This window comes from Castor canadensis, chromosome 5 (assembly GCF_047511655.1).
Source record: "Castor canadensis chromosome 5, mCasCan1.hap1v2, whole genome shotgun sequence".
NCBI lineage: Eukaryota > Metazoa > Chordata > Mammalia > Rodentia > Castoridae > Castor > Castor canadensis.
In genome coordinates, this window is record NC_133390.1 from 75,423,302 (window position 1) to 75,444,728 (window position 21,427).

At 36.1% G+C, this 21,427-nt stretch overlaps 1 protein-coding gene across 10 annotated transcripts in view; it reads left to right on the top strand.

Moving 5' to 3' along the window:
- Nucleotides 1–21,427, top strand: part of Acap2 (ArfGAP with coiled-coil, ankyrin repeat and PH domains 2) — a 108,547-nt gene that overhangs the window by 5,814 nt on the left and 81,306 nt on the right. For all 10 annotated transcript variants that reach the window (XR_012447984.1, XR_012447985.1, XM_074073477.1 and 7 more), the window contains exon 2: nucleotides 18,507–18,564. Coding sequence is in view for 7 of the 10 variants with exons in the window: in XM_074073477.1 (XP_073929578.1) it covers nucleotides 18,507–18,564 (58 nt within the window). In the remaining 3 variants the exon portion in view is untranslated. The remainder of the gene's footprint in view (nucleotides 1–18,506; nucleotides 18,565–21,427) is intronic.

Here is a 21,427-nt window from a genome sequence, read left to right on the forward strand (position 1 = left end):
GCCCAAGTGCATGGGCAGACCGTGCACTGAACCTTCTCAAACCATGAACCTGAACAAATTATTCCTCCCCTAAGCTGTTACATCAAGTATTTTGGTACCAGAGAAGTAGAGCTGTTGCTATGACTTTACCAGATGATGTAGTTCAGAAGCCTTTGGAGCTGGTTTACAGGAGAAATTTGGAAAAGTTTGATGAAGTGGGCTAGAGAAAACTTAGGATCTTGTAAAGAGAGCTTAAAGGGTGATTCTTCCAAGAAAAATGCAGACAGTGAAGACCAGGCTTATGAGTTTCAGGTAGAGGTAAGGACTCTATTGGGAATTGGACCAGAAGTTATTCATGTTACATTCTTGCAAAGACTTTGTGTACATTTTGTCTGTGCCCTGAGATGTTGTGAGAAGCTGAATTTGAAGGCAAAGGAACTAGTTGATGTGGCAGAGGAAATTTCAAGGCAGTCCATCATTCTCGGTGTTTTTATCCAGGTTTACAATGAGAATTGGGAGCCAAAAAGCAGACAGAAAGATTTGAAAAACTTCCAGTTAGTTCAGAAAAGCCAGTATAAAGATGGGGCTAAGGAAGGCTTGGTTTCTGAAGAGATTAGTGCCATTAAAAAGAAGCCAACTACTTTGCATCAATAGGAAAGATGCCTTGAGGTCATCTCATTAATTGAACTGACTCCATTCATCAAGTGCTCAAGGACATGAAAGAGTAAACATACTTGAAAGACTTAACCTGAGAAGAGAGTGCCTCTGGGGCACCCTGCTCACAAAGGGCAGCCTAGGAAAGTGTTTCCCCAAGATTCATTTCACCTTATTCAGTGGCCCAAGCACTCAGAAGCCACCACAGCTGTGGTCCAAGGGGGCCTGGCTATCGCCCAAGCTGGCAGCAGACCTTGGCATTGTCTATGTGATGTTGGTGTTTCAGGCATGAAGAATGCAAGAATTGTGAGGTCATGGAGCTTTCCACCCATACTTCAAAGAAGGCCTTGGAAACTAGACACTGTGTGACAGGGTCAGGGATTCTGAAGGCAGCCCTTCAGAGACATTATGTGAAGCTGTGAGGCAGCTTAAGCTGCAGTGAACACCCGAGAGTGGTGAAGATGCAAGAGACATGCAACATCTGTTGAGGAAAGCTGTAGGCAATGAGTGGTGCTTCCCCAAGATTAAGGCCATGTTGGTGGCAGCTGTAGTCCTATAGGAGTGGGACTAGCCAAGCCCTTGGAGCTTAGTTTTGACACCACATGCACTGGATGCCACACATGGGGTTACAGGATTTAATGTCCTGATGGGTTTTTGTCTTGCTTTGGTTTAATCCTTCCTTGTTATTCTCCTATTGGAATGGGTGTGTTTACTCTGTTCATTGAATATTGTAAGCGTATGATTTTCTTTTTTGATTTTTATAGGGGGCTCATAGTTAAGAGTTTGCCTTGAATCTTGGAGGAGGCTTTAAATTTGGACTTTTGATTCATGTTGGAACTGTTAAGACTTTGGGAACTTTTGGAGGTAGACTAAAAGCATTTTGCATTTGAGATATGCCTTTGGGGGCTAGGAGAGGAATATTAAGTGTTCCCCACAGGCTCAGTTTGAAACTTGTTTCATGATTTTGGGAGATTGGGCCCAGCTGGAGGAAGTAGGTTCTAAGGAATGTGCCTTTGAAGGGTGTCCCTGGTCCCTTTCTATTTCCTGTCCACCATGATGTGAACTGCTTCATCATAATCTCTCACCATAAATTAGGACTAAAAGCTCTGAAACTTGTGTTAAAATAAATTCTTCCTTTAAGGAATTTTGCTGAGGTATTTGGTCACAGAGGCTAACGTGGTAAGAATGAATCTCTTGGAAATTGTGAAGATGGAAAAAAAAATCATGCTAGTTTTGTGTCATACCCCAACCTAAAAGTTACATAATATGTACAAAATGCTTAGTTAAGATGGAAAGAGTCATTAACTTTGTGGGTAGAAGACCTGAACAGAAAATGTGGCAATGTGTTGATGCCAGAAAGTGTTTAGCCCATTTGAAGACTTCAGCAAGGGAACCCTGAAACAACTACTACCAAGCCATTTATTGAAAACAATGGATGGTTACACAGATTCAGGTCTTTCAGTAGTGCTGAAGAAGCTGAATAGGATACCATCCAAAGCAAATCTTTAATGATGAAACTGAGCTCTTCGAGGAGAAGATATCTAACAGAACCTGCATTAATAAAAGGACAAAGTAGGCACCACAGCATAAAATATGGAGATAGTAACTTCCAAGTACAATGTTCTTCCAAAAGTTTTTAGCAAAAAGCCATCAGCTATTGAAGATCCCCAACTATTGACTTCTGTTTCTGACATCCAACTATTGACATCATCATGACTCTGCATCATCATGACTCAGTGATCAAGGATCACCTGAAGCAGATTAATAGTCTAACTATGTCACATACCTTGTCACGTGTCTCAATTCACCTTATTAATGTAGGCATGCATCATCTCATGTCACAAGAGAAAGTCTGACTATAGTATATTTTGAGAGAGAATACATTCATAATAACTTTTTATATATATTGTTATAATAATTATATTTTATTATTAATATGCTGTGCCTAATTTATATGTTAAACTTTATCATGGGTATGTACGAATAGGAAAAAGCACAGCATTTGTAGAGTTTGGTGCTATCCATAATTTCAGGCATCTTGGAATGTGTCCCTGGCGAACAGCCTTCTGCTCTTACTTGACTGTTTTTGAAACAGGGTTGTGCTCTATAATCCAGGCTAGCATGGAACTTGTTATTCTCCTGCCTCACCAATAATACTTTCACAGCTAGTTTTCCCCCCCTTCCAATTTATTATTCAGTCAAGGTTGCTTTTTCATTGCCTTTATCAGTTACTTCATTGGGGATGATTTAATCAGCAAGAAAATTTGGGATTATTAGTAATCTCTGAGGCCTTAATTTGGTTAAGGGCTAAAGCATGCAAGATATTTTATGTTTTGTTAAAGATTTTGGTGGATCATGATAGGAAACATAGTTGGAAACATGTTCACATTTGCATAGTGCATATAACATTGTCTTTTCAGGTAAACTATTTTAGTGTACCATAATATGGGACAAAAATACAGCCTTGAACAAAGCTTAATTATAACAAATATATTCTGAAATAATGTGGGAAAGATATTAAGAAATTGTTAATATATGTGGTAATGATAAAGAGATTCTGTTCAAAAAATCTTATTTGTTAAAGATCAATAAAAATAATCTGGGATTTTCTTTAAAGAACATCAGCAATAATAAAAGGGATAGGAATATTTGAAAGAAGTATGAGAAAATTTTGATAATTGTGAAACATTTGATAGGTGCATAGGTATGCATTGTTACTTCCCTATTTTTGTGTCTGATTCATGTTATATGAGGTTAAAAAAGACGTAACTACAGACAAAATGGTTTTTTTTGACACAAAAAATGAACCAGAATGTTAAATCATATGTGAAAATTGTCTGATATCCAAAACTTCTGTTACTTTTTCTTTCACAAGAGTTCTTTATATAATACTGTCAAGATGAGTATATCAAAAGAACTTATTTCCAAATATTTGTTACACAAATAATTCTTAGCAAAAATTACTGTGTTACTGAATCTTTTGAAAAGAACTGAATATCTTAAGGTATTAGATAATCTTGCTTTTATAGTATTTATTTAAAAACTGCAATCTTTCAAGTATGCCACAATGCTGACTATGATAATAGAAAAAATGTGTACAAGTTACAAGACTGCTTGATTCAAACCACCACTTGCAATTGTAGAACACTATTGTAGAGGAGATTTCTTGCTTATCAATTGGCTATTGTGTTAGTGTGTAATCTTTCCTATGATTACAACACTAATGCATTACTAGTGCTGCTTTACCATGATTCTAGCAGATGGCATCTCTTTTGATTCGAATCCAGCAGTTGTATTCCGGTCACAGGTGCTAGTAGTGGTTATTGAAGTAAAAGTATGGAAATATTATGAAGGTAGAGTTTGATCTTAAGAAAGACAGCACATTACATGGGTGACCTTTTCCCTCTATTAAGAATCTTTTAGTCCTTTTCATTTATTTTAATACTTAACTGATCATATGATAGGCAATTCCAAATCACAAGTGTATATCTGAATCACCCAAGAGGCTTTTTCTAAAATACCTTTGTATGGACTTTCCCCTAGATCTACTGAATCAGAACTTTTAGGGGCAAACAGGATTCAGGCATAGATACTTTGGAAAAACTTTCTAGATCATTCTCATATGAACCTTTAAGGACCACATCAATAATCTCAGAATTCCTCATTAACATTTAAACATAATAATGAAGCACAATGATTTTCAGTTCTTTCCCTCTCTCTGTGTTTTTTTATTTTTTTATTTTGATGGTATTGGGGTTTGAATTTAGGACCTCACACTTTAGAGGCAGGTACTCTACCACTCTGGTCACTCCACCAGTCCCCTTTCCCTCTTTTTTTAACCTAATAGTTACAGGCAAGGTATAGTTTCTCAATGGGAAGTGTAGTCCTTATTCTGTCATTGAAGAGCAAGTAAGTCTTTCAGCATTGCAGTGGATAGTCATTAAATGTTGCTAGTAGGCAAATGATGTAATAATATGTGAATGTTTACATTTGACTGGTAGAAGTTTTTTTTTTTTTTTTTGAGGTATGCTTTTCAAGGGCATGACCCCAGTGACTTGCTTCCTCCAACAGGGCTCAAATGGTAGAGCGCCTGCCTACCAAGTGTGAACTCCTGAGTTCAAACCCCAGTACCACCAAAACAAAAAACAAAAAACAAAAACCCCAAACCAAAACCACCTGAGATCAATTCATCATACCACCACCCCCCCCAAAAAAATTGTAAGAATGATCAATAAGCATATGAAAACATGTTCAACTTCATTTGTCATTAGGGACACACAAATTGAAATCACACTGAGATACCCCTACATACCTAGTAGAATGACAAAAATGAAATAGACCACCTATACCGTGGTTGGCAAACATTACGAACACTTAGAACTCACATCTACTCCACTAGTGGATATGTGGAATGGCAACATGCAGTTTGCATTTCTTTTTAGCTTTATCTTTATTTATCTTATTAGTAATGGGTATTGAATTTTATTTTAATAATATAGTAGGTAGGTAGTACTCTCCTACTGTTTTTAGATTTTTTTTTCTTGTTTTTTTTTTTTGGTGGGGTTATAACTTAGGACCTCACATTTGCAAAGCAGACGCTCTACCAGTCAATTATCTGGAGTGACCTTCACCTTCATTAGAGCTCCTGCCCCTTATAGGAGTGTGGCTTCATTGCTGTAGGTGGAAATAATATATCATTATTAGACTGTGTAACACAGCTTATACCTACTTAAACCTACAACTATTTAATGTCGGGTTATTTCCATGTTAAGAGACATATTTTTTACTTTCCTTAGCGATGTTAGAATACTATAAAGAAGCCACTAGAATTTAAAACTAAAGATTTCTGTCCCTAATACATTAGCATACATATGATTTCTTCTTATTGTAAAATGTTACATGTTTTACAAAGAAAAGCTCAAATTAATTTGTTACAATGTAGTTTTATGAAAGAATTTATAGACTTAATTTTCCCTTGAATGAAGTGATTTTTTTTTTTTTTTTTGGTGGGACTGAAGTTTGAACTCCCAGCTTTGTGCTTGTACTGCTTGAACCACACCTCCAGTTCTCTGGTTATTATGGAGATGGGGTCTCATGAACTGTTTGCCAGCCTGCCCTTGAACTGTAGTCCTCCTGATCTCAGTCTCCCAAGTAGCTAGGATTACAGGTGTGAGTTATTGGCACCTGGCTTGTAGTGATCTTTCCTGTGATTGACTGCATCAGAGTTACCCGTGGCTTATTAAAACCACACATTCCTCAGTTCATAAGATTCTGTCATAAGGAGTGGAATAGGACCCAGAAGTCTATACTTTTGAAGTGTTTATTAGTCGGTGAGAGCCAGGTATGGTTGCTGTTATTCCAAGAGACTTTCTCACTTTGGCACCCTTATATATTATAGCATTTAGTGTGTGTCATGCATGTCTGTTCCTTACAGCATTAAACCAAGAGATTTGTTTTTCAAAATTGATTTAGCAGTTAATTTGAGGCTCTAGTAGAATTATTTTATCAGGTGGATTGTTAAATTTGGATTTAGACATGCTACATGACAAGTCTCCCCTCCCCCACCACCAAAAGATGGGGTCTCCTACGTTGCCCAGGTTGGTCCTAGGTTCAGGTTATCATTTTCCCTTAACCACTGAGTGTCTGGGGCTGCAGCTGCTGTGCTCTACAGTACTTGGCTTGATAAATAAAATTTGAGCCAATCAATAAGTCTTTGAAAGTTTAGGTTATAGAGTATAACAGTCCCCCCACCCCCACTGCCTTGAATTGTGTTAAACACAAAATGTTTTGAACTTCTGGGGTACCATGTGGGGTGGAAAGAGTTTTGACTCTATGGCAGTATAATTAATGTGGTTGTGTTAAGGTTGAGAATAAACACTTAAGTATACGTATCCTTGACTCTTCAGCAATATGCTTGATATATGATATATTAAGTTTAATGTAGCTGGATTAGTTGAGCAAAGATAACTGAGTCTTCTGGCTTTGTTTTCTGCTGAATGACAGGATTGCTAAATTTGTAGAATAGAATATATAAACTATCCTGAACAGTTAATAAAATAAATTTGAAATGATTGGTTATGTGCATATGAGTTCATTTTTAATTTTGAGAATTGACCGATGAAGAGTAACAGTAACTATACAAAATGAACCATAGAGTTGGAATGCAGTCAGTCCTAATTTTGTAGGAAAAAAAGTGCATGGAGAATTAGAGCTAGATTAGCAGTCCTTGTGTTTGTAGGAGTTAGACTTTGTTTAGTATTAGCAGTAATAAAACTTTTGCATCAAACATCTGAGAAAGAAAATGAATGTTCCTTTTTTTTGTCCAGTTTGTTACTTTGGTTTTCCATGAATGGCATGAGAATGGAGAGGAGGGGAATCTAGATGCGTATCTTCTTTGTTGGATGTTGTGCATTTCAGGGGTTCTAGTTGGAAACATTCTCATTTGTATGTGTTTTGAGACAGTGCCTCACTAGTAGTCCAGGTTGACCTTGAACTCGAGATCCCTGCAGGGATTACATTTGTGAGCCACCACCACATCTGGCTCCCAGCCATTTTAATTTGACTTAAAATTCATGTTAATTCTTGATTCTTATATCTAATTTGACTCAAGTCAGCAGTTTTAACATAGTTGGTTAACTCTCTTTTCCTTTTCCTTGATGTGCTTTATTTTTCACTTCCTTTCTCTGCCACTCTGTTTTTTTTTCCTAATTTATTCTGATTTTTTAGTATGAAGTGCACCAAAGTGTAGTCTTCTTTTTTATCTTTGTTTTTTGATAATGTCCAGTGTCATGGCACTTGATACTACCTACATACCCATGATTCCTAGACTTACCCCTCCAGCTTCGACTTCTTTCCCTAACTCTAAGTGCTTATATTTATCTTCCTATTTGATATCACCAATTGTAAATCTAATAAATATTTCAGGTCTGGTCTAAAACTGAACTCCAAAAAGTGTATTGCTTTTGGTGTTCTTGTGGTCCTGGTGATTGAATCCAGGACTTTGTACATGTTAGGCAAGTGCCCTACCCCTGAGTTTTATCTCTGGCTGTTTAAAACTGAATTCCAGATCTATTCTCCTTAAACTTACTCTGCTTACAGTTTTCCCCATCTCAGGTGGTTGTAACTCTTTTTTGCTGCTCTAGCCAAAAATTTGAAGTCACTTTGATTCTGTATTACCTATATACTGGTATACTCATGCACATGCTTGCATGTCATACTCAGTTCATCAGGAAATCCTGTTGGCTCCACCTTCAAAATATATCCAGAATCTGCATTTGTCATAATCACTTGAGCCATTCTCACTCTCATCGAACAGCCTTCTAACTAGTCATTTTACTTCCTATTTTGTTTTTTTACAATCTTTTCTACCTAGCAGCCAAAATGAGTCTTGATACAGTAAAGAATATCATGTCCCTTCTTTAGCTCAGACCTTTTGGTGGTTACTCAGTTTCATAAGGAATAAAGCTAGAATCCTTACTGTGGGCCCATTGAGGGTCTGAATGTGATAGGGCTCTCCCTTAGTTCTCTGACTTGTGCAGTCCTCTCATTTGCTTTTTCTTTTTCAGCCATGCTGGTCTCCTTGCTACTCCTTGAACATTCCCAGACTCTGGTTGAATTGGTGGTTTTTTCTACCTATACATCCTACTTTGTCTGGTTAACTACCTCCAGGCCTTTGCTCAAATGTCACTTTTTCAATGAATACTGCCTTGATCACTCTATTTGAATTTGTAGCTGACCGCCTCTCCTTTTATTCTGCTTTATTTTTTTTCTTAGTACTTATCACCTTACAGCATACCATCCAGTTTATTTATTTATTTATTTATTTATTGTGTTTGCTGTCTATTACCTATCTTCCCCTTCAGGGTATGAGCTGTAGGATGGCAAGGATCATTGTTTTTTCATTCACATATCCGAAGCAATAGATATTTGCCACTCTTTGTCATTAGAGAAAAAGAAGGAAATTTTAAGTTTCTTCATTTGTCAGAAATTTTTTTTGAGAGTAATGGTTTTTAATTTTTATTTATTTTGTTATAGGATTTTTTTTCCCCAAGAGTATTTATTGAAGTCTTATTATGTACCCAGCTGGGACATTGGGAATTGAACTCCATTTCTAACCCCTCTCTCTTCCCTAGAGGTCATGGGATGGGGATAATAGTTCTAATCTTCTGGCCACCAACCCCATCTTGAAACTGTCTAGCATCCCCTCCAGCTAAGAGCCAACTCATTAGTATAAACTCAGGTCTGAGATATGACTTTGTACTATAGTTTGTGTCTTGAATGCTCCCCTGAAGGCCTATGTATTAAAATCTTTGTCTCCAGAAGGGTGCTATTGGGAGGCTGTGGAACCTTTAAGAGATGTAGTTTAGTGGCTTTCAGGTCTTTGGAGACATGCCCATAAAGGGATTTGTTGGGTTCCAATCTCTTCCTTCTTCTCTCATTTGTTCCCTGGCCATGAGGTGAGTGGTTTTGAGGCAGGCCAGGACATAGAAAAAAATTGGGACTCTTAAAATGTATATGACTTAATATTGTATTTCACATACAATATTCAAACTCTCAGTTTTCTGCCTCAGTCTTCTGAGTGCTAGGATTATTGGTGTGTGCTACCATGCCTGGCCACTTAGTGATTTTTAACTGCTCCATTCATCCATCCTTCAATTCAGTGAACAGTGTTTACTTGGTATCTAACTAAACTAGAGATAGATAGCTAAATGAATCATGTTGCTGCCTTTGAGATCTCTCAGTCTAGACATGATGACTGATGATTGAGCTACCATCATACTGAATGTCAAATGCTTCATGTGAAGTGAGCACAGGTGCTCTGTGGAGGTGGTGGTGGTGGAAGGGTGCTCGTTCTGCTAGGGGTAGAAGGTGCATTAGTGTCACAATTTTACTATCCTAGGTTGTTCACAGTGTGAACATTGCCTTTAAACCCTGAGCTTATTTATTGCACTCTTAAATGCGTGTTTTTCTGCATCCTATTTATAGATCTTGTAAAATTGCAGGGTCTTAATGGGGATGAAATACTGTGTAAAATGCTTTTCTAAACACAGCTGTTTTATTTTCATTAAAAGTTTCTGGTCATTCAGCAATTTACTAAGGTTTCTTCCAAATTCAAGATTCTGATTTCCTCTTAATGTTTTTTTTTCCTTTTTCTGTTTCATATTATGATTCTTTATTTTTCTCTTAATGTAACAAATGCAGTATCATGTACAAAAGTGTCATGCAAGTTGTAAAACACAGGAAAAATAAGACAGAATCACTTTCATTAGGTGGTATTATGGGTATTTGATTGTTAATGGAGGAACCTGGGAAAGTTATAGATGTGATTATTGAGAGAATCCTAAAAGGATGAGTTTACTTACTTGCTGTGATTTGCAGGGTACTCTGTGGCTCAAGTATGTGAAGGGGTACAGGAACAGCCATGAAAGCAGGAATATAGCAAATAGGCCTCTGATTATGATTTCTGTCAATTTTGTCTTATGCTGGCCTAGATGTCCCTATCAGCTTGCCACTTTCTTTCATTGAGAGTGTGCTGTTAGCTCTGTCTGCTTTAAATGCTTGCTCATCCTGACAGCATTACCAGCCACAGTAGTCTTTCCTCATGGAACTCTCTCCCTGTTTTGAAGCCATGAAGTTTATGATACCCTTTTTTCTCTGAAGGCATTGCTAAGATTCTCTACTAATAAGACAAGCACTGAAGTTTATCTGCTTTGGTTAACTTTGATTTTAACCCTTTAAACAGTGATAATAATTTTCCAATTTTCCTTTTATGTCAAAACCTATGACAGTGATAATAATTCTAGAGAATGGAATGACTTTGTAGAAAGTAAAAAAAAATTTTTTTTTTGAGAGAAATCTGCTGGGGCATGTGCAACTTTAAGGCAGAAAGCTCTTTAGCTTTTATTTTCTGGGTCCAGTTGAAGGCAGCGTTGTATAGTCATTAGTCTGTAGTTTTTTTTTTTTTCCCTTCACCCTCCCTCTTCTTTATCCCTCTTTAGATGAACTAGTGGCTTCTAGTTTTATACTCTTTATGGTGAAAACTGGAAGGGACTGTTAACTAGTTGCTTGTCACTGTTGATTTATTGACACCAATGTAACAAATGGGCCATCTCTTCTATTACTTTTTCCTTATGGCATACTAGAATGGTGTTAACCCCCACTATAATTACGGTGCCGTTTTTCCTACTTGAAAATCGAACTCCCCAAACAAGAAAATGCGGGCTTTTAGGGAATGAGAGAAAGTGCAAATAGCTTTCTGAATTAGTACTGACTTCTTGTGAGGGAAAAAAAAAATAGAATACTTTCATATCTGATTGAAATAAAATGTTACTAATATTTTCTTAGACTACTTTTCTATAAATAATGAATATTTGCTACTGCACACAATAAAAATAACTGTATGTAGCTGCTGTCTAGTATGCAGAGCAAAGGCTGAACATGACCAATGAGGTAAGAAGCCATAGATCAATGAGGAGAAACTCCTGTATGTCTGTCTTTCTTCTGCTTCAACTTCTCTGTGCAGGAGAATGAACTGTGTGATATTTTAAGAGTTGTCTTTTTATTTTTGAATTTAAATCCTGGGCTGGCAGTCCTGTCCTATGTAGTACTTATTGTTAAATTTTTGTCTGGGAGGGGCAGTGCTGAGTTCCCCCCCCCCCCGTTTGTGGCTATACATAGTATATATTTGTGATATATAAAGTTTTCTTTATTTTGTATATAATTAATAAATGCCTTTTATATTACAACTTTGTGGTATGGTTTGGTGGCATTTTTGATTATTATCATCCCTGCCCCTTATGGTTTTACTTTGGGCACTGTATAGGGGAGGACTCCAAGGGAAAAAAAGTTTTGTTTCTTTAGATACCCATCCCCCTTTTAAAAATGTTTTCTATCTGAGGAGTGGCAGGATAATGTTTATACTTTGTAAAAATAAAAAAGAATTAGTGGAACATAGTTAGGAAGATAGAAGTGTGGATATAAAATGTAATTTTTTTTCACTAAAATGTTAAGCTGAGCAAACAACTTAAGTAACGCCCCTATTTTTATCTTTATTTATATTCCTTGCCTTTTATGAAGTATGAAGATGAAACTTTAGAGGGAATATAAAATCCATTGAGTGTGTTTATGATTTAGAGTTTTTAATTTTTTTTTTTGAAAGCACAAGGAAGGGCTGAGAGGAAATCTTGGTTAAAGAAGAGAATCAAACTTGGCTTGTAGTTTTGCTTTGAATGCTCATGCCAGGAAATAGAATGTTAGCTCTTGAGGTGATATTAAAGATGTTCCAGTCTGGGGCTGGCACAGTAGCTCAAGGTGGTAAGAGTGCCTGCCTAGCAAACATGAGGCCCCGAGTTCAAACCCCTTGCTGTTACAAAAAAAAAAAAAAAAGTACCAGTCTGTTTTTTTCTGGATGAGTGGATGAGAGAACTGAGGTCTGAAGAGATTACATAATCTCAGGGGTTTGTATTAGTCGATAGGTTAAAAATTGGTTCCCATTTCTGGTTTACTTTTTCATCATTTTCTTTCCCATTATAGGACTGAATGTCTCATGGATCTTTCCAAGTTTGCTTAGTAAACCGATCTGAGGACATATGAGCACTTACAACATTTCTAAGACAATTAGGGAAGAAAGACCTTTTAATTCTATCCATTGGGATTTCTGGGAAGTGTGTGTATGAACGGGGAGCAGACACTTTTGCTGCTAGGGATCAGTCCAGGGTCTTGCTAGGTAAGCACTGTAGCAAACTACAACTTGGAGCCCAAGCACATCCTTATTATATAATACATAGACATTCAGAACTTCAGTTTTCTCTTGTATTGGTCATAGTATTGTTTTTTTCTCTATTTGTAGGCGCTTAGCAGAGTTGAACAGAACCCCACCTTGATAACCCTGGAAACCAAGTGAATTTCCAAATCATAACTTATTCTATTATATAGTCTCATTGATTACTTCCTATATATCATATGCTATACGAAAGCTTTCACATGTATTAAATATTTGTCATAAACTTTTATGGGAGAGCCTGTTATTATCTCTATCTTATAGTTGAAATTAAAATATAAAGAATGTGTTCATCATTACACATAAGAAGTAAAATTAGGTACATGTTACAAAATGATTTAATGAGAGATTTCTTTTAAAAAGTGGGTTTCCAGGGTGTGTAATTTTGGGGTGAAACCCCAGATGGAGCTATCTTTTAGTGTGGGAATTTTTTTTTTTTTTAAGGCAGTACTGGGGTTTGAATTCATAGCCTCATGCTTGCTAGGCAGGTGCTCTACCACTTGAGCCACTCCACCAGCCCCTATTTGTGATGGATTTTTCGAGATAGGTGAGATAGGGTCTCACGAACTCTTGAACTATATGCCTCGAGCTGGCTTTGAACTGCGATCCTCAAGATCTCTGCCTCCTTAGTAGCGAGGATTGTAGGCATGAGCCACCAGTGAACGGCTTTGGGGGCTTTTATCACCTTTTTTGGGGCCACCTAATGACTCACTCAGGATCACCTGATCCTGCTATTTTTCTTTCTTTGTAAAGAATAGTCCAGTATTGGCCCAAGTTGCAGAAGGCTATTTGACTGAAAGAGGAAGTTATTAGGGATAGTTCTTCTGAGTATATAAGTGGTTATTCAATAGGTATCAATTTTTAGGACTAGATCTACTATATAAAAAAAGGAATACAATTTTAGTTTCAAAATCTGCACATTGTATATACATGCATACACACATGTACATGCACACACACACACACACACACACACACACACACTGGAATTGAATCCAGGGCCTTATTTATGCATCCCCAGCCCTGTGCATTATATTTTGAGTATTTATTAAGTATTATTTTATATATTTAATAATTCTTTAGAAGGTGGATGTGGCTTAGAGCCTCAGGAGCATGTTTAATTGCAAATTGTAATGAGGATATGTATGTGCTTATTAATGATCTTGAATATCCTGTTGCATTTTAGATTGCATCACCATGTGAACTAGTTTTAAATTATTAATTCCATTTTAAAGGTTTTTTTTTTTTTTTTGAGACCGAGTTTTGATATACAGCATTGGCTAACAATCTTCCTGCCTATTTCCTGAGTGCTGGATTATATACAGCTTCAAATAATTTTCCTTTTGTAAAGAAAATGTAATGCTCATATTACATATATTATTTAGTTTATAGATACCCTTTTAAAAACTGTAGTTTAAAAAGTTTATTGCTATGCCAGGAATGTATAATTATCTGAGTGGGGAGAATTCTATTTCAATGCTTCTTACAGAGCTTCATTTAATTCACAGCCCAAAGTGATCACTATGTGATTAGAAATGCCTTAATGTTAATATTTGCTGCTTGGTTGTTTTCATCTTCTATTTTTATATTTTGAGTTAACTATTTTCTGAGTTGATCATAAAAATTTGTGGTATATAAATATATAAAAGAATGAAGGGTGTACAAAAAGTAAAATGATGAAAGCAAGCTATGGACTAGATTTGCCTGTTGGGTTGTAGTTTTCTGTTCCATGTTATTTCACCAATTCCTTTCCTTTTTCTTTTAACAGCTATAGTCTGTTTTGCTTACTTCGATGCATAAGCATATATTTTATTTCATTATTTGTGTGTGTTTAACTTGATTTTTCTTTATTTAGTGTTTTGTAGTGCTGGGGATAAATCCAGGGCCTGTGCACCCTAGGCAGGCACTCTACCTCTGACCTTTATCCCAAGCCTGATATTTTTAAATATTAAATTTTAATCTATAGAAGGTAGTGATCTATAATTTTGGCTTCATTAAGCCTTTAATGCCCTTTATAACTTTTATAAAGTTATAAAAGTTATATGCCCAGTGATATTTAGGAGAGTTGCAGGGGAGTAATATCTGGCATCCAACATTTGGAGATCTGTTGTGTAGATTATTTCATTTATTAATTTATTTATTAAACTTATGTTCTAGAATGGTCCTATCACATTTCTCAATAGAGAGTCAAAACTCCTGTCAGAGTGCAGGGTAGGATAAAGGAGAGAAAAAAGCTGCTAGTATTTTGTGTAACTTAACTGTGGTTGATGATATGGACAGTTCCTCAATTCTTTCTTTATGGCTTGTTTCTTCTTTTTTATCTTTTTGAGACAAGATCTTACTATATTGCACAGGCTAGTCATGAACCTCTGGACTGTAGCCATCTTTCTGCTTCAGTCTCAGCAGCTGGGTCTACAGGGCACCAGCTTTTACATACATTTCTTTTAAACGATCATCCCTCTACTCATTTTACAGATGAAAAGTCTTCAGTAAGATAGCCTAGGCCTGTATAAGGGAGTGGTGGAGCAGAATTTGTATAAAACCTTGCTTTTTCCATATTCTGTTTTTTTCTACTAAAAAAATTCACTAATGAACCAGTCTGCCTTACACACTTAACTACTATCCTGTTGGTACAAGTTTTGATATACAGCATAGATGATCAGTAACAGAGATTTTTATTTTTATAGACTTTTTTCTTTTTTTTGCGGTACTGGGGTTTAAACTCAGGGCCTCACGCTTGCTAGGCTCATACTCTAGCACTTGAGCCACTGTGCTACCCCCTGAGATTTTTATTTTTAAAGAGAAGGTGGATTGTTGAATTGAAGGACCTTAAAGATAAAGTTTTAGGTTCCTTGAATACATGATTATGGTGGAATTTTTTCCCCCCACTGACACTGGGGTTGAACTTAGGGCCTCTCTCTTCATAAGTAGGCACTCTTACCACTTGAGCCACTCTGCCAGCCTTTTTTTTTTGTGATTTTTTTGTTTTTCAAGATAAGGTATCACGAACTATCTGGCTGGGGCTGTCTTTGATCTGTGATCTTCCTGATCTCTGCCTCCTGAGTAGCTATGATTACTGGTGTGAGCCACCTGTGCCTGGCCAGAGGAATGTGTTTTTAAGTGAAGTATAAAAGCAGAACATTTTCTCTTATACATGTATTCACACCTTTCCTTAATGTGCTATTTCACAAAAGTAAATTTGTGGACCTGCACAATGGAATAAAGTTGAAGGACACATGAAGTTTCTATCGAACTAATATGTTTAGTAGAAACCAATGCTTAAAAGCTTTTTTTTTTTTTTTTTCTAGTACTGGGTTTGAACTTAGGGCCTCATGCTTGCTAGGTAGGCATTCTTCCATTTGAGCCATACCTTCAGCCCCAAACCAATAATTAAATCAAATCTTAAACTATTCATTTTTACTAATTCGTTTGAAGATTGAGTCAGGATAAAGCTTAAAATGTAAACAGTATCTGAAAATTAGAGTAAGTACTTGTTGAATTTCTTCCTTGACTCCAGACATTTGAGTGTCTGCAGTACTGTGGGGGAAAACTCAGACCGATGAGAGGGAACAGTGGTACCGGGTGGTTTGTCATCCGAACTCAGGGGGTAAGGGAGCTATTTCAAGGGTAGCCACTTCTTGGGGAGCTGATGGCCAAATTAATTTATTTCCGTTCTTCATTAACTTTAAAAAATTACTTAAAATGTATAGTTGTTGAAAATAGTTGTGAAACATCTGAGCGCCAGTGTCTCATGCCTATAATCCTAGCTACTTGGGAGGCAGAGATCAGGAGGGTTACGGTTTGAAGCCAGCCTGGGCAAATAGTTTTTGAGACCCTATCTTGAAAAAACCCATCACAAAAAAGGGCTGGTGGAGTGGCTCAAGGTGTAGACCCTGAGTTCAAACCCCAGTCACAAAAAACAAACAACAACAAAAAACTGTCCAGAAGCATAGTAGTAAAAAATGCAAATTCTTATTTATACTTTCTATTCTCCAATTCCCATTCTTCAGTTATAGTTAGTAGATTGGTAAATATGTTCCTAGATATTTTCCAATGTGTGTTTTTAATAGTTTTTCTCATCCACTCTATAGGTTGGACTCACACTATAACTGTATGTAATTTTGTAATGTAATAATGTAATATAATCTGTCATGTCCATAATTTCACATCAGTATAGAACTCCTTGGCTCAACAATCTTCCTGCCTCAGCCTCCCAAGTGCTAGTCTAATAGGCATGTACTTCAATCTTATTTAAAACCTTGCTTCCTCACATAATGGGACGAATATACTATCATTTGTTTACATTGCTTCTAATTGTTGGACATTCAGATTTCCAGCCTGTTACAGTGAATACCCTTGTAGAGATATGTTGGTTTTCATGTGTGAAGTAAGTTTAAATGATGTGCAGGTAAAGGGAATGAGGATTAAAGTGAAGGAGAAATGTTTTCTAGGCTAAGGAACAATGTGTAGTTATAAAACACTGTTGAAGATAATGGCCAACTGTTGGTCAGGGAAGTATTTCTGCTTCTATGCTGTGGAGTTATACTACTTCCCATTTTCTTGAACCTTATGCTAGAGTATTTCATTTTATAAAGGCATCTCTGTACTGAATAATTTATAGTATTTTATTTTGAAGATTTAAAAGCTTCAAAAAATAAGTGTTACCAGATAGAGAAGTAGAATCACAAGCTGATAAAGTGATTATTCAAAGGTCATACAGAGGTAAAGTGGGTAGCCTTGGAAGTAATATTTATATCTTAGCAGTCTTTTGCTTAACTCCATTGCTTGAGAATGTCTTATGCAGCATTTAGTATAGCTTTTTGGGCAGCTAGTCTCCCACTACTATCCAATTAAAGCAGTTTTTGGTTACATCTTAAAACAGCTATTAGAAAAGTGCTGGTTTATCAAGTAGGCATATGAAAGTGTCGTAGGGCTGAGGATATTACTCAGTGGTACAGCATTCACCTGGCTTGCATGAAGTCCTGGGTTCAATTGCCAGCACTTACGAAAAAAGGTACACATAAAGTGTAAATTATATTTTATAATATATTACTTTTAATGTAAAATCTTATCCTTAAAAAGTTTTGATTGCTGCTATTTTGTTCCAGACAAATTTCCAGTTGGGTAGTACTGCCTTGAAGTGATATCAGGTGCTAACTAGTATTATAATTGTTATTCCTTTTTGTTAGTAAGAGTATCTGGCTTACTGTTTACTTTCTGCTTTTTATACAACCTAACTTTTACTAGTTTTTCTGTATTAAAATTATTTTGACAGGAGAAAAGTAATATCTTTCTTATCTCTAACAGTGTAAGCCCCTTTTGGTTGTCAGTTTTGTTTTGCTGTTTGGTTGCATGTGCTTTGTTGTCTAGAAATCTGATTCTTTGAAAGGCTCAACTGGATTTAAACTCAGGGCCTTGAGCTTGCTAGGCAGGTGCTCTACCACTTGAGCCAGGCCTCCAGCCCTTTTTGCATTAGATTATTTTTCAAATAAGGTCTCACTTTTTGTTTGGGAAGTCAAACAAAAACAAAGTTTGATCCTCTTTATGGCTCTTCCTACCAAGGGCCTCTCCCTAGCTAGGGTAACAGGCATGTGTTTCCATGCTTATGCCCAGCTTATTTTGTTGAAATAGGGTCTCTTGAACTTTTTGTCCTGACTGGCCTTGAAATGTGATCCTTCCTATTTCCACTTCTTGAGTAGCTGAAATTATAAACATGAGCCACTGCACTTGCCTTTCAACTTCTAAAACTTCTTTTGGTTTTTTTTTTTTTTTTGAAGGTAGGATTTTGGGTAATTTTATTGATTAGTATCCTTTGTACATTTTCTAGCATCTGTTTATAAACTCTTAATCATTTAAAAATAACATACAGAATAGTTCTAATTACTGTTAACTTGAATAATAATAATGCTTTGGGTATTTTAGCCTAATGTATTCTTTCATTGTCCTAAACAATATTTTATTGTCTGACACATTATATGATAATGAAGTATAATTTTTAACCATTCATATCTATCTTCACTTTAAAGTGAAGAATTGTTTTTCAAGAGTATACATTTAACCAAATGAAACAACTTATTTTTTAAAATTTTTCTAGGGCTGCTTTGGAAGAAGTAGAAGGAGATGTGGCAGAATTGGAACTAAAACTTGATAAGGTAAGTTTGGCATTTTTAACTTAAAAATCTTATTTTCCATAAATAATTGGACTGACACTAGTAGTTGGTTCATTTACTGTATATCTCTATGAGGGTAAGTGTTTTTTTCCCAATTTTACAATGAGGAAATTTAAAGGTAGAGACAGTAGCTTGTGTGTTCAAAGTCCAATCTAAGTGCCAAAATAAGAATTTGTATCCATGTCTGATTTTGAAGATCACTCAGCATCCTTTACATTGTTAAAAGTTTTGTCCTGTCTTTTCCATCCAAATATTGCATTTTTCCTTTTTGATGCATAATGGATTATACATAATCTTACCATCCTTGCTTATAAATTTAGATGTGGCCAGGTTTAAATATAAATAAAATTTTAAGCTTAATTCCATTTTTAAGCCAATGTCAGAAATGGTTAAAACACTTTATAAGCAATGCAGTCATATTTTATGTAAGGGTAAATGAACATTGATTCCCACCTCCTATATTAATTATTGATAATATTTTTTGGATGTCTATCTGGGAAGTCTGTATTGTTCTAAGCAGAAATATTAGAACAAGTAAGATATGACTTCTGATCCATTTGTTCAGCCATTCTTCTTTAACTATTGTTCAGTGAAAACAATTGTTCAGAAATAAGTCATATGTATATATTTGAAATACCTTCTCTGAAAATAATTTCCTATTTATATAATTATTGCTATAAAAAGCAGTGCTTCTCAGTCCTTACTGTACATAGGAATCATTTGGGGATCTTATCTGGTAGAAAGTACGGATTCTGATTCAGTAGCTCTTAAAGGCAAAAATATAAAATATAAAACAAATTATTAAAATTCAGTACTAAGAAGTCTATGCATGTTCTAGAGTTTTCAAGTGGAAATTTGACAGCATTTAAAAATCAATTTCTTTCTCCACTTCCCCAGAGTTCCATAGTTAATTTATGTTTCTCTGGTTGAAGATATTGATACCTTATCTAGTGTACTTCTCTCCTAAGCTATTATTTATAAATTTTACTTTAGAATGGTGGGAAATTGTCATAGAGAAGAGACTGTGAGGAACATAAGAAATGGTTGTCATCGAAAGTGCTGGCATTGAAGGAATGTGGTGGTGGGGGTGGGTGAGAAGAGTTGCCCCAAGACTAGTTTAATGATTTCTTAACTTTGTTCAGGGCAGGCTCCACCTATGGTATCCTTGTGCATCATACCAGTGACAGGTTAAACTAGCTTGATGATTTAGCTCCTTTTTATTTTGCTTTTAATGTATGCTGCCATTAGTTACATTCTTTCTAGTCAACAATGCTTCATGAGTGGCATTGCTCATAGTGTACAATTATTTATCTTGTTCTGCAAGATTTTGAGGCATTGATAACATCAGAGTGTGTCACAATTACCATCTAGATGTAATTTCTGTATTGGTTGCATCTTTTCACTGTATGCTTTTTCTGTTTGTTAAGCAGACAGCCTTTAAATCTCAGCTCAATTGCTACCAAACTTGGGCTCTTTTCCTTGCATTGCATTGTTTCTTGAATGTGCTTCAACCTTAAACTATTATAATACTATTGTAATTTTTGGTTTGTGGCATAGCCTAGTAGTTTAAGAGCACAAAATGAGGAGCTGCCTGGGTTTGAATGTGGCTCTACCAATTACTAGCTATATGACTTTGGGCAAACTACTCAAATTTTCTGTGCCCCAGTTTCTTCATCTTCAAAAGGGAGAAATAAGAGTGTCTATGTATCTCAGGATTATTAGAAGAAAAAGGTGAGCTGATAGATGTGAAGTTCTTAGCATGATTCTTGGCACATGGTGAATTCTAAATAAACATTAGTGATGATGTCTCTTCAACAGACTGTTAGCTCCTAAAAGACAGAGACTGTCTTTAAAAGAAATACACACACACACACACACACACACCCACCCACCCACCCACCCACCCAAAGCTATTTCTGTTACCTCTTTTTGCAGTGCTGGTATTGTTTCCAATTTGCACATGAAAAAATGAGAATTAGAGAGGATGTTACTTACTCAAATAAGTTGTTTGTATTCCAGTCACATGGCTAATGCCTGTGACATAGTAATCCTTATTAAAAATGTTGAATGAATGAATTAGGGCTAATAATTTGATAAATTTGGCTAAGTTGACAATTAATCTTAGGTAAAAATCTCTCTTTATGTGTTTTTAAAACTCAGTTATAATCTTGTTCATCACTGTCATCTAATGTTGTCTCTTTCTTTGTCTCTGAGACAGGGTCTTGATAAATAGCCCATGGTGGCCTTGAACTCTCTAAACTTTTTGTCTTGGCCTCCCAAGTGCTAGCATTTACAGATGTGTGTCACTACACCCAGCTGTCTGTTTCTGTTTGTGTCTGTATTGCCAAGTCAGTCCTTCCTCCTGGAGAGCTACAACGTATGTGCTTCGCTCATCACAATTTTTCTCTGATTCCTGTGATGTGACTTCTATGCTAATTCTGTCATCTATTTTCTTGGGCCAGTATTCTATGCCTCATCACTCAGAGTTGTAATCTCTGAAATCTGGAATGCTGATATCCTGCTTTTTCAGTTGTGTCTCTAGTCCTGCTAGTTTTCAGCCTTCAATGCTGCTTCTGTTCTTCAAGCTTACCTAGACTCTGGTTTTTCAGCCTATTTACTTGTGATATTTTAGATCATTTTAAAATTCACTTCAGTATACTTTTATTTGGAAGGGGGTTTATTGAGATTAAATCTCGTATCATAAAAGCTACAACTTTAAAGTGTTTTTTTAAAGTATAGTTATGATGCTGTGCACTCATCATCATTGTCTAATTCTAAAACATTTCTGTGACCCCCCAAGAGAAGCCTTGTAACCTGTTAGCAGTCACTCCTAATTCTCCCCTCC